Here is a 12,984-nt window from a genome sequence, read left to right as displayed (position 1 = left end):
ATGTGGGGGCCACGGAGCTACTTGGCTGCTGTGCTCTCCCAGCAGAGCAACACCCTGACTCCTGACTCAAGTGCATGGAAAGCTGCAGCCTCGCCATGGTGGAGCACTCCTTTACTCCCAGCACTCTGCAGCCAGGCCATGGTGGAGCACTCCTTTACTCCCAGCACTCTGCAGCCAGGCCATGGTGGAGCACTCCTTTACTCCCTGCACTCTGCAGCCAGGCCATGGTGGAGCACTCCTTTACTCCCAGCACTCTACAGCCAGGCCATGGTGGAGCACTCCTTTACTCCCAGCACTCTACAGCCAGGCCATGGTGGAGCACTCCTTTACTCCCAGCACTCTGCAGCCAGGCCATGGTGGAGCACTCCTTTACTCCCAGCACTCTGCAGCCAGGCCATGGTGGAGCACTCCTTTACTCCCTGCACTCTACAGCCAGGCCATGGTGGAGCACTCCTTTACTCCCAGCACTCTGCAGCCAGGCCATGGTGGAGCACTCCTTTACTCCCAGCACTCTGCAGCCAGGCCAGCCTGCTGTACAGTGAGTTCTAGGACAGCTAAGACTACACAGAGGCCAGGCGAGGTGGCGCACGCCTTTAATCCCAGCATTTAGGAGGCAGAGGCAGGCGGATCACTGTGAGTTCGAGGCCAGCCTGGTCTACACAGTGAGTCCAGGACAGGGAGGGCTACACAGAGAGACCCTGTCTCGAAGAAAAGGAAAAGCTGCAGAAACATGACGACACAGCAGCAGATGGTTACATAGATCAGGGGTCACAGTGGCTTGACGCTCAGTGAGGCAGACAGACAGACAACAGTCAGAGCTCAGCCATCTTCCCATTCTTCCCAGCCTCTCCGCCAGAGAGAAGGGCCCCCTGCTCTGCACCCAAGGATGGAGGTCTATATAATGAATGGCTCCACCCACACTAGAGGGCCCCGGGGAGTGTTCCTTTGAGACAGATGAGTGCTTTACACAGCTCTGTCACGTCCCTATACCATGCCTGCGCACCAGGTCAGCCATGGGCTTTGTTGCTGTTGATTTATTAGCGCACTTTCAGTTTTTGCATTTGTTTTTTGAACTTCCAAGAAAAGCCAGTTGATACAGAAGGTTAAAGGTGGGGTCGGTCCCCTCCCCTGATTAATTCTCTTGTGCTTTGCAATGACCTGTGCAATAGGAATACACACATTTCCCCACACTTTGTCATGTTATTGGTTTGAGGGGTTTGTGTTTTCTTGTTTTTTGAGACAAGGTCCCATTTTGCAGCTCTGCCTGGCAGTGATCCTACCACTTTGTCTGGGGTTATAAACATGCGCAGTTACGCTCAGGAGTGCTGTATTACTGCCAAACCCTCACAACTCCTGTGAGGAAGGCCTGTTTTATGGATGGGGAAACTGAGTGACTTGCTCTGGGTCACAGCATAGGCTAGAACACTGGTCCTCAACCTTCCTAATGCCGTGGACACCAGCATAAAACCATGTCATTGCTACTAAATAACTGTAATTTTGCTATTATGAGTCATAGTGTAAATACGTGACATGCAGGATATCTGACCTGTGACCCCCAAAGAGGTCACAACCCCCAGGTGAGAACTGGTGGGCTAGAGGTGAGGGATCGGTTTTGACTTGGAAGCAGTTGACCATTGGCTCTGTCTACCACATGGTCCACTTGGTTTTGTTCCTCCAAGCTATAGTAAAGACCCTTTAAGTAGCTCTAGGCTGAATCCCTAGGCGTCTAGAGCTCCTAGTTTGGAGGTAGGTATTTCTAAAGTATTTGCTGTTCCCACATTGCCTATAAACAATATGCTGTACAGCACAGTGGAGCCCTTCCTATAGAGTTAGGTTGGCGTGTTGGAGAGGGCTCAGCCAGGCCTGGAGGGCTACTACAGAGGCAGTTACATGTGGGGGACATAGGAACCAAGGTCCTATATCCCTGTCGTGAGTATTCTATGGAGCTGGCGCTTTGCTGGTAGAGAGCGCAGAAAGGGAGGCCTTGACATATCCCATAGTGAGTAGGAAGGGTGTCTGCCAGGGTTAGAGCAAAGCATCACTTTCAGGGAGGGGCTCATGGGTAAAGTCTGTGGGGGCCTTGACTCACATCAGTCTACCTAATGATATGAGGGCTGTACATCTAAAGAGCTGGCGTCTCCTGTTCCTTCCACCCTGAGGTGGACTTCCTTCCCCATTCTGCTTGTTTCTACCTCGTGGAACTGGTATCTGGCCCTTGGGAAAAACTGTCCCTTCTCTGATATTTCTCTGCTTCTGCACCTTATGTCTCGGTTCCTCTGTGTTTCCCACACTTGTATTATCACAGTCTCGGGGGCAGGGTCAGAATGACTTAAAATCCAGAACCCGACTCCTCACCCCCAAGGCACAGTGAGAATCCTGAGGGCATGGGCCCAGAGAGGGCTCAGGTTCTCGTAAGGACCAGTGTGACGCGTGGCCTTCTGCTCCACCTGTTGTCTTGTAATGGCAGCTTGTGAGGGTTCTGGACCCAGGTCGGGATGTGGGGGTTCTGGACTCATGTCTGCCCCCTTGGCTGTGAGTAGATGTGCATAGTGGGCTTGGCCTTTCTGGGCCTGCCCTGCTGCTTTGGTTTCGGAAGAGGGTCCAGCACATTCTAGAGCACTAGCTCTTAGTATTTAATTCACAGTGGGATATAGTTCGCTGTAGAGAGATTGCCCAGCAAACGTGAAGCCTTGAGTTGTCTCCTCAGCACTAATAAAACATAATGGGCACCTCGTGACGTCTGCTGTCCCCAGAAAGATCCATACTTACCAGCAGTCATATCTTGAGCTCAGCTGGCTCAGCAGTCCTCAGGTGAGACCCACCTGTTGCAGTGACGCTTCCGCTGGTGCTTCTCTGACTCTTAACATCTCAGCCTGGTGCTGCTGGTGGCGCACACCTTTAACCCCAGCACTCGGGAGGCAGAGGCAGCCAGATCTCTGTGAGTTTGAGGCCAGCCTGGTCTACAAAGTGAGTTGCAGGACAGCCAGGGATACAAAGAGAAACCTTGTCTGGAAAAAAACAAAACAAAAAAGATCTCCTCAGATCAGGATGCCTGAGCGATCAGGCAGGGGCCCTGCTGCTTTCTCCAGTTCTCCAGTGAGATCTCTGGGTTTGTGCCTTTGCTGTCCGTCTTCATAGATCAGTCAGGGAGCTGGGAGAAATTGACCTAAGTAGGTCTCAGTCTTGACTTCATATGACAGTCCCCTAAGGGACTTCACAAAAATTATGGGCCCAGTGTTCTCTTAGATCTAACAGTTGAGGCTCCAGCATGCCTCCAGTGACGCAGCAGGCTGGCTGCTGGCGCTGCTGCTGGCTCTGGGTCTCTTCAGGAAGGAGCAGTCATGTGCTGAATGACTTACCAGAAGTGGGGAGTGGGTTTAACGCTGTGGAAGGAGGAGGACTCCAGCTCAGGCTGCTCTTCTGCGTAAGCGTCTGGGAGGGAGCGGGATGTCCCTAGGTCAGGGGCAGCATGGGTTTTAGAGTCTGAGGTAACATCCAAGACCAGAAGAGAAAAGCAGAACTCTAGGTCCCTGAGCACGGGAGAAGAGTGTCTTAGTTTGCCTTCCTTTGCTGTGATAAAGCGTTGAACAAGGAGCTTGGGAAGGGAAGGGTTTATTCATCTTCTAGCACAGTCCATCGTGAAGGAAGGTCGCGGCAGGAAGTCAGCACAGGAACCTGGAGGCAGGGACTGAGGCAGAGGCCACAGGGGAACACTGCTTGCCTGTTGTCCGTGCTTGCTCAGCCTGCCTTCTTACTCCCACTCAGGACCACCTGCCCGTAGTAGTCTGGGCCCACCCACAGAAAATTTACCAAGAGAGTGTCCCACAGGCCTGCCCTACAGGGAAACTTTCTGGAAGCATTTTCTCAGTGAGGTTCCTCTTCCCAGAAGAATTGTAGCTTCTGTCAGGTTGGCAAAAACCAACCAAGACAGAGAGGCCTGGGGTTCCTTCCCATGTGGTCGTCCCTGCTGCCGCCAGGTCTTCTGTCATGTGGCGCTCTAGCAGTAACCATGGCCCTCCTTCCCACTGATGCGCCTTGGGCCATAGGGTGTCCCCACGGTCTGGTGGGAGGAGATTGGGCCTGATCCTGTGGCTTCCTGGGCTACATTTCCTGCATTTCTTCCTACACCCAGTCTTCTGAGTCAGTCCCCATATCTAGCATGTTTAAAAGCCTCTCCTCTGGCTCCCTGAGTTTGGGTGGGAAAGCTGAGGTCAGAAGGGGCTAGCTATGGCGAGTGAGTCACCAGAACGCATCCTCTGATGCCCCCGCCCTTCCCTTTCAGGCCCTGCTGACATAGTTCATCAAACAAAAATGTGAGCCCCTGGCCCTCGCCCATGCTTGTGAGCTGGGGCGAGGCAGAGAAGGCCATGTCAGAAGCCAAGCTCCAGCCCCACTGACTAGTGCCAGAGGCCAGTGTGGCTGTTGGAACAGCGAAGCACATAAAAATGGGTTTACTCTTACCATAGTCTCAAAGATGTGTTTGGCTCCTATGATTGGCCAGGGTTATGACCCACTTTGCTTGGGTCGCCTGCCCTGCCCTGCCCTGCAGCCAGCTGTTGCATTAAGGAGAGCACTCACAGTCTCCTTTACCCTCTCCAAGTCCCCTCAGTCCGTTTGCATCTCCGAGAGGAGGAGCTGCCAACATCCCTGCATTACTTGGATCTGCAGCCCAGTCCACCATCTCCAGAATTTCATCACTACAGATGATGCCTCTGAGACCTGACGGGTCTGGTTTTGGTAAATAATTTTGGAAAATTCCCCACCCCTGTGGGGAATCTTCAGGGGGAGCCCCAGATGTGCTCTGCTAAGTGAGCCACTGGCTCAGCAGCCCTGAGACAGCCTCAAGGAAGATTTCCACCCGGTTCACGCGCTGAGCTCCGGCTCCTGCCAGTGCTTTGCTCCCTGGTGTGGACTCTATAACCCTGAGACCTCAGCAGGCCTTTGCAGCCGCGTTACCTACACAGATGACCGAGGTCAGAGAATTTAAAGGGCTGAGCCGGGGCTGCGGTGCACTACGTCATGGAGACAAGTAGATTTTTTTACCCAGGCAGGTTTTTCCTTTAGAACTTGCAGAATATATTCTGTTAAAACAAAAGGGTGAATTTGTGCGATCCCAGAGAGGGCACATTATATACACAGACAGCACTTCCTACCAAGGACCATCTGGGCTGAATTGTGCAGGTATTCTCTGGGCTCTGCTGTGCCTGAACTCTAGCAGGAAACTAGCCGTTCCATCCCGCCCAGCATGTGCAGCCCCAGCTGGCTCACCCCGGCCTGGGGCTGTGCACATTCCTTGGACTCAGTCCAGCGCTATTGATGCTCCCCGTCCTGGGAGGCCTGCCATCCCCACCACCCAGGCGCATGAGCACACATTTCCCCAGGGTCGGCTTCACTGGTTCAAATTTGCTCTCCTCTTCCTGAGCAGCAGAACAAGGCGCTTCTCTGAGCCCAACCCTCGAGGCTGCTGTGTCACGTGCCCTGGCAGTACCAGAGGAGACGCTGCGTTCGTGGCCTTGGGTCCTGGCAGTGCCCTGGGGAGGGGGGGTTGGGACAAGGCTTCTCTGTCCTAGATGCACTGTAAGGCCTGCACAGCAGTGGAAACGTCGGGTCGGCATGAGGGAGCTAGCTGACTACAAGAGGAGCACAGAGAAAAACACCATCCCTGGGCCACATCCTGCACATTTACCACAGGCCGACTGTTAATCCTTTCTGGACACCATTGCTTAAATCTGAGCGGCCCAGCTCTCAGCAACCCTGTCCCCCTTTTACAAAGGAGGAAGCGTATTTGTTGCTCTGACAGGTGCAGTGCAAGGCCTTTGACGTTGTCCTTAATATTACTCTGTTTCCTCATGCTAGATGGCAGGAACTGAGTCTAGAAGGGGGACATCAGAGTGTCCTCGTGCCAGGTTGAGGTAGGAGACTAGGGCAGGAAAGGCTTCCTGACATGAAGAAGGACTTGCCCCACCTCAGAAGGACCTTTACGTGTTGTGGTGGTTGAGGAAGAGCTTTGTGGGCGCGGAGAGCTGGTTGAGGTGAGGCGAGATGAAGGGGGCGTGTCCTGACCTTGAGTGGCAGGTGCAGTGAGAACGGTGTTGGCACTGGAAGGTGGAAAGTTACACTGAGGGCTGGAGGGTGACGCAGTCCCCACTGGCTGCTCTTGCAGAGGCCCAGGCCCATCCCTACCACCCACTCGGTGGCTCACAAGGATTTTAACTTCATCCCTGGGCGTCTTATGCCCTCTTCTGACCTCCACAGGCATTGCATGCACACAATGCACACACAGACACACACACACACACAGGCGTGTAGACAAAACACATAACTTGAAAAAAGTTTTGGTTTTGGTTTTTTGGATTGGTTTGGTTTCCTTTTTTTTGAGACAGGGTTTCTCTGTGTAGCTTTGGCTGTCCTGGACTCCCTTTGTAGACCAGGCTGGCCTCAAACTCACAGCGATCTGCCTGCCTCTGCCTCCCGAGTGCTGGGATTAAAGGCATGCGCCACCGCCACCCAGCCATGAAAATATTTTTTAACGTGTGGGGAAAGTTTCTTCCAGATGTTAAGGCAGGGCGTGCAACTTAGGTCTTAGTTTTGTCACTTGCCAGTTCCATCACTTCACCTTCCCAAGTCTTTCTTGTTGTTGTTTGTTTTTGTTTTTTGAGACAGAGTTTCTGTGTGGCATTGGCTGTCCTGACTTTGTAGACCAGGCTGGCCTCGAACTCACAGAGATCTGCCTGCTTCTGCCTCCCGAGTGCTGGGATTAAAGGCGCGTGCTACCATACCCGGCTCTCCTTTCCAGCTCTTACTTGTGTGTAGAAATAGTAAGATGATGAAGGTGAGGATGGACAGCAGCCCTGGTCATAGCACGTGCTCAGTAAGTGTCATCATCACTGCTGGCCTCACGGGGAGTGCTTGCAGTACTGCTTGCTCGGTTACTTGTGTGTGTGTGTGGGGGGGGGGGGTGCTGTGGTCATAAAGTGAGTTAGTGACGGATTCCCCGGCACTTTTACAGGTACTCTCCAGAGAGCAGAGAGCCTTGCAGGCCAGGCCCAGGTATTGTGAGTTGTGAGATTCCTTCCAAGAGCTACAGAGTTAAGTAGAATTAGAACTAATGTGAATCCCGGCCACAGAGTTAGGACCAAAGGTTCAGAGGAGCAAGTTTGCAAGTTTCTATGTCTCGTTCTGCGCTGTGACTGCAGGATGTAACCTTTTCTCTTGTTCCCTGTCTTCACCGGGTATGTGCTTGCTAGCACTGAGCGTGTCCCCGGTGCGTGCTCCCTCTCTCTTTTCTTTTGAGCTAAGATCTTGCTAAGGCTGCCCTTGAACTTACCTAGGAGCTCCTGTGGGCCTTGGATTTGAATAGGGATTATAGGCTGGCATCTTCAGGCCTGGCTGGCTGTAGGCTTCTGAGGTCTAATCCCATCCTGTTTCCTCCGCTGACTGGTTGGCTTATACCTTTACAATCTTTGTATGTTGTTGAAAAGGAAGAAAGCACAGTAAAATAGACTGCCACAGTACTAATAATAAATAGTAAAGACAGAGGACTAACCTTAAGCTGTGACTCTCACTTAGTTCCTAATAGCTGTGCTGAGTAGGAATGACTCTGAGTTCCCTTTACAGACAAAGGAGAGCAGAAGCTGGATAGAGTGGGGCACACAGGAAGCTGAGGCAGGAGGATTTAGCATTTGAGGCTCAGAGCTACCTAGTAAGACCCTGTCTCAAAGAAAAGAAAGATGTGGGATTTGGAGCTCACTTTTAACAGCACATACGCTAACATTGGAACAATATAGAGAAAATTAACATGAGTACTGTGCAATAATGATACTCAAATTCGTGAAGTATTCCATATTGTTTTTGTGTATTGTGTTAAAATACCCGAGCTGGGCCAGCAGACGGCTCAATTGGCAAAGGCGCTTGCCGGCGAGCCTGACACAGTAAGCTGGATCCTGGGACCCACATGGTGTGTGAGGGAAGTTGACACCTACAAATTATCTTCTGACCTCCATGAGTGTACTATGGGACACACACATACACACATACACACTAACCAATCTGGGCCTAGTGCTTCAGGCTTATTATAGCAGCTAGTTGGAATACTGAGGCAGGAGGATTGCCATTTCATTGCTTCTCTGGGTTACAGGATGAGTTCAGGGCTCGCCTGGGCCACTTTTGGTGAGCCCCTGGCTTAAATGCGAAGTAAAGAGAGGCCGCCGTTGTGGCTCAGCGGCACATTGCGGCCTTAGCACACGCGAAGCCACAGGCTCGGGCCACAGCTCTAGGAGTGGAGAGGAAGACAGCACTAAGACCTGGATTTGTCCAGGCAGAAAAGGGTATTCCAGCTGAAGCCTTGACTCACAGCCTCACCGTGGAGCGTGAGTGGGTACAGCCTGTAGGGAGCCCCAGGGAAGACGGGCTGCTCCAGCAGCACTGAGTCAGTGTCCAGTGAGAGGTGGGCGACCTAGGGAGGAAGCCGTCGCACTAAGCCCTTGGGTCCTGTAGTGAACTGGACAGAGGCTGCTGTGACTTGAGTGTGATTTAAGGAGATAACCCTACCTACTCAGATAGGACAGATTGGAGTGGTCACTCGGGGGAAGAGAAACCACTTTACAAAACTATAGCTACCGTTTACTGCATTTTTTATGGTAGGCCATATTCCATTCTTTTCAGCGTTCATTGGTCTGTTCTTTCATGTCGGAGATAACAGTGTAAGCCAGGGCAGCGTGGAGGTGAGCAGACAAGCCACCGAGCTCGGTCTGTCAGGCTTTACCTACTGGGCCGTCGCCCCAGGCCTACGTTACTTTTCTTATTAGCCCATTGAGTCTCAAACCAATACTGTGAATCAGGTGTTGTATGTATGTATTATTTTATTTTATTTTACTTTTAGGTTTACGAGACAAGATTTCTCTATATAACAGCCCTGGCTGTCCTGGACTCTCTTTGTAGACCAGGCTGGCCTCGAACTCACCTGCCTCTGCCTCCCAAGTGCTGGGATTAAAGGCATGCGCCACCACACCCGGCATAATTTTCTTTCAAGTGCAGATAGCTGTATTTGCAGAGGAGGTTCAAGGCCAGCCTGGGTTACATAGCAAGAGTCCGCCTCCAAAAGCAAAGAAATCAGGGTTCAATGACATTTAAGGTGACTTCTCTAAAATCAAACTGGTGAAGAATTGAGATCATCTTACGCCAGAGCTTTAACTTGTATTCCAGCACCTTCTCTGTTTAGCCAAGACACTGTTTGGTGGAGGAAGGGAATAGCGGTGATAGTGGTCGGCAGGTAGGTATATAGCAATGACAGGCCTTCACGTAGTAGGAGGACTGCCCATGACTGAGTAGGGCTCACTGCAGGCTTTGAGGACAGAAGTGATAGATCTAGGAAAAGCGACTTTAGAAGCAGGGAACATGTGCTTGGTCTCAGCTCTGTGGAGACAGGGTCAAGGGCGATAACTGAGTGAGGGAGAGACTAGAGCTGAGGGAGAGGCTGTGGGCCGTGGGGCTTGGGTAGTGTGCACTCACGCGCCTGCTGCTCCCTCTCTCCCTCTGCAGCCATCGTCAGCCAGTGGCAGCAGGAGTCCAAAGAGAAGGTGGTGTCCCTCCTGCTGTCTCACCTGCCCCTGCTCCAGCCAGGCAACACGGAGGCCAAGTCCGAGTACATGAGACTGCTGCAGAAGGTGCTGGCCTACTCCATTGAGAGCAATGCCTTCATCGAGGAGAGCCGCCAGCTCCTCTCCTATGCCCTCATCCACCCAGCCACCACACTGGAGGACCGCAACGCGCTAGCCCTCTGGCTGAGCCACCTGGAAGAGCGGCTGGCTAGTGGTTTCCGCACCCGGCCAGAGCCTGCCTACCATTCACGCCAGGGCTCAGATGAATGGGGGGGGCCTGCAGAGCTGGCCCCTGGAGAGGCAGGGCCAGGCTGGCAGGACAAGCTACCCCGGGAAAATGGACACGTACCCTTCCACCCATCCAGCTCAGTGCCGCCGGCCATCAACAGTATTGGGAGCAGTGCGAACACAGGTGAGGGCTGTCTTCTCTTGCTCTGTGGCCTTGGCAAGTCCCATCACTTGACTGGGCCTCAGTTTTATGAGGGAGGCCATACAGAGGTTGTGAACTGACCTTCTCAGAGCTGAATCTGACCTGTAGCTGTGTCTTAGGAACTCACATTTGAGGTGTTGTTATTGTTTGTTGTTTAATATTTACTCATGTGTTTATTTGTGATTTTTTTTGGAGACCGGGTTTCTCTGTGTAGCCCATCCACGATTGTCCTGGACTTGCCTTGTAGACCAGGCTGGCCATGAACTCAGGGCAACCATGCTGCATCTGCCTCCCTGAGTGCGAGTATTGCAGGCACTGTGCCCAGTGAGAAACACTGTCTTCAAAGAGACACACAAACAAACACAGAGAGTAGCAGGTGGTTGTGAGCCACTATGTGAATTCTGGGAACTGAACCCTAGTTGTCTGCAAGAGCAGCAAGTGCTCCTAACTACTGAGCCACCTCTGCAGTCCTCCCTGTCAGCATTTCCATAACCTGCCTGGCTGCTGAGGAATGGATGCCACTTCTGAGTTCTCTTCAGCTGACTCAGGACTTTTGTTCCTGGTCTTAGCTTCCAACACGAGAAATATGTCTGTAAAGTTGTACTGCAGAGCATCCGCTGTTACAGCTGAGCAGTAGTGCCGCGTGCGCTCAGCAGCACCGTTATGGATGCAGTGTCAGCCAGCCTCCCTGGAGACCGTTAGACCCAGGTCACAGATGAGGCCGCCACACAGAGAACAGTAGAAGAGCTGGCGAGGCCACCTCTGACCAGTGCTGTCCTGCTGACCAGCTAAGCCTCGAGACTTGATAAAACAGGAGTTGGTGTTGAGGTGTCTTTTTGAAATGTTAGCTGAGGTGAACAGTGTAAGGTGCTGTGGCTTTCCTAAGCCACCGTGAGTGACTTGACCTGATTGAAGGTGAGTGCTCAAAATTTAGCCTCAGGTACTTAGCCCTTTTCAGTGGGCACAGGTTAAAGTGGACCAAGGGTGATGAAGGATTCAGGGCATTTCCAGAGAACTTGAGCAACCCTAATTACTTTGGGTTTGTTTTCTGGTTCTGGAGTACCACACTTCTGTACCAGGTTTAGAGGCTATGTTAACATTGATTGTTCTGACTGGGAAATAGTATACGTGTTACTAGGAGCTATTCTGAGGACTTCAGAGCTGTAAACTCTAAAACGTGGCTTAGTCTTAGAAGTCATCTGCCCAAGATAATACCAGAATTAGATCCAGGTAGTCAGGCTCTGGGGCCTCTGCCTGAACGTGATCCACGCAGTGGCCACCCACACGCTCTGTGCCCCCTGCTCATAACCATAGTAGGCTTTTTGCTTCTGTCGGAAGAACTCAGAATCTTGATCATGCTAGATGAGTCTGTACCACTGAGCTGCCGCCCAAGCACCCCAGCATCTCTGGAGGACTGTGCTTTCACGGTGTTGCTTAGGGTTATGGACCGAAAGGGAGAAGAGACTGGGCCATTCCATGTAGAGGGCACAGCATGGCTGAAAGGCTGTGGTAACCAGTAGAGGATCAGAGCACAGCAGGCCTGTAGCTTCTGCGAGTCACCATATGGTGTGTGTTAGGCTAACTTATACCCATTGAGGTACAGACAGACAGGGTCCTGTCCAAGAGCACTGATTTTAGACGTGGTAGAGTTAGGATTTGAACTCGGATCTTAGCGTCACAGTCTGATCCTTTGAAGGGTAAAATGAAACTTTTGGATATTGGAGAGTTGCAGGAAGCAGGAAACCATTCAAATATTTTTGAGTGTGAAGCAAAGCTTGGCCTGGGAGGGCAGGCAGGGTGAGTCTGGTGCGCTGCCAAGGACAGACCAGGATTTCTTGGCGGGTGTGAGGCCATGAGTCTGCAGCAGGCATTCCTGTTTCTATAGTCCTCAGGCCGTAGCCAGCCACCACCCCAGCACAGGCTAAGCAGGGCTGCTCAGGACCTGCAGAGGCATTCTAGTCGGGGTAGTTCCCTGCCCTCAGCCTCATCAGCCCACTTCTTAACTAAGAAGGGAGGAAGGAGGTGACTAGGAGCACCAAGGCAGGTACCACGGCCTGTACTGAGGCCTCTCCAGCCCTGCGGCCCAGAGTGCCATCTTCTTTCAGGACGCCCACGTGGGGTAGAAGCCAGAGCCCACAGTGCCCAGACCCTGGGAACGAGCCCCAAGCAGAGGTCACTGCAGGACCCTGGGCAGTAGCAGAGCCTCACACTGCCTGCGTGCAGGGCCAGTCAGTACCCTCCTCCTTGAGTAAACCTCTGGCCAGGGGCATCAGTATTGTTTCAGATGGTCACAGAAGGTGCTCTGGGCCTGTACCAGGGTGGCCTCCTGCGTTGTATGTCACTGGGACACTAACAGGGACGTCAGCCTCACCATCGGAGCAAGGCCTGCACTCTGTGTTTTCTCTCTCCTCCTAGCCTCCTGTGGGACCTGGGGCAAGGAGGTTCAGCTTCCTGGGCCTTGTCCTCACCTAACCAGGCCTTGAGCTTTCTGTTTCTCTTGAGGCTGCCACCGGAACTTTGGGGTTCCCTCTGCTGATCTCACAGGGCCTTTTAGCACTGCTTTGTTCGTTATGAAACTCAATCGGAAGGCTTGTGTGTGTAGTACCCTGCCTCTAATGGTGAGGCAAGGCTGCTACCCTCCACAGGCTGAAGCAAGGCTGCTACCCTCCACAGGCTGAGGCAAGGTGCTACCCTCCACAGGCTGAGGCAAGGTGCTACCCTCCACAGGCTGAGGCAAGGTGCGACCCTGCACAGGCTGAGGCAAGGTACTACCCTGCACAGGCTGAGGCAAGGTACTACCCTGCACAGGCTGAGGCAAGGTGCTACCCTCCACAGGCTGAGGCAAGGTGCTACCCTCCACAGGCTGAGGCAAGGTGCTACCCTCCACAGGCTGAGGCAAGGTGCTACCCTCCACAGGCTGAGGCAAGGTGCTACCCTGCACAGGCTGAGGCAAGG

General features: G+C 52.7%; 1 protein-coding gene across 1 annotated transcript in view; it reads left to right on the top strand.

Annotated features, from left to right (window-relative positions):
• The window catches only part of SAMD4B (sterile alpha motif domain containing 4B), a 39,142-nt gene that overhangs the window by 16,686 nt on the left and 9,472 nt on the right, over positions 1-12,984 (top strand). Inside the window, exon 3 of the mRNA XM_084770146.1 lies at positions 9,541-10,011. Coding sequence (XP_084626272.1) covers positions 9,541-10,011 — 471 coding nt within the window. The remainder of the gene's footprint in view (positions 1-9,540; positions 10,012-12,984) is intronic.

This window comes from Acomys minous (genome assembly GCF_964271855.1).
Source record: "Acomys minous genome assembly, chromosome: 20".
NCBI lineage: Eukaryota > Metazoa > Chordata > Mammalia > Rodentia > Muridae > Acomys > Acomys minous.
The sequence above is the reverse complement of the archived record's forward strand: the minus strand, read 5'-3'. Positions and strand labels throughout refer to the sequence as shown.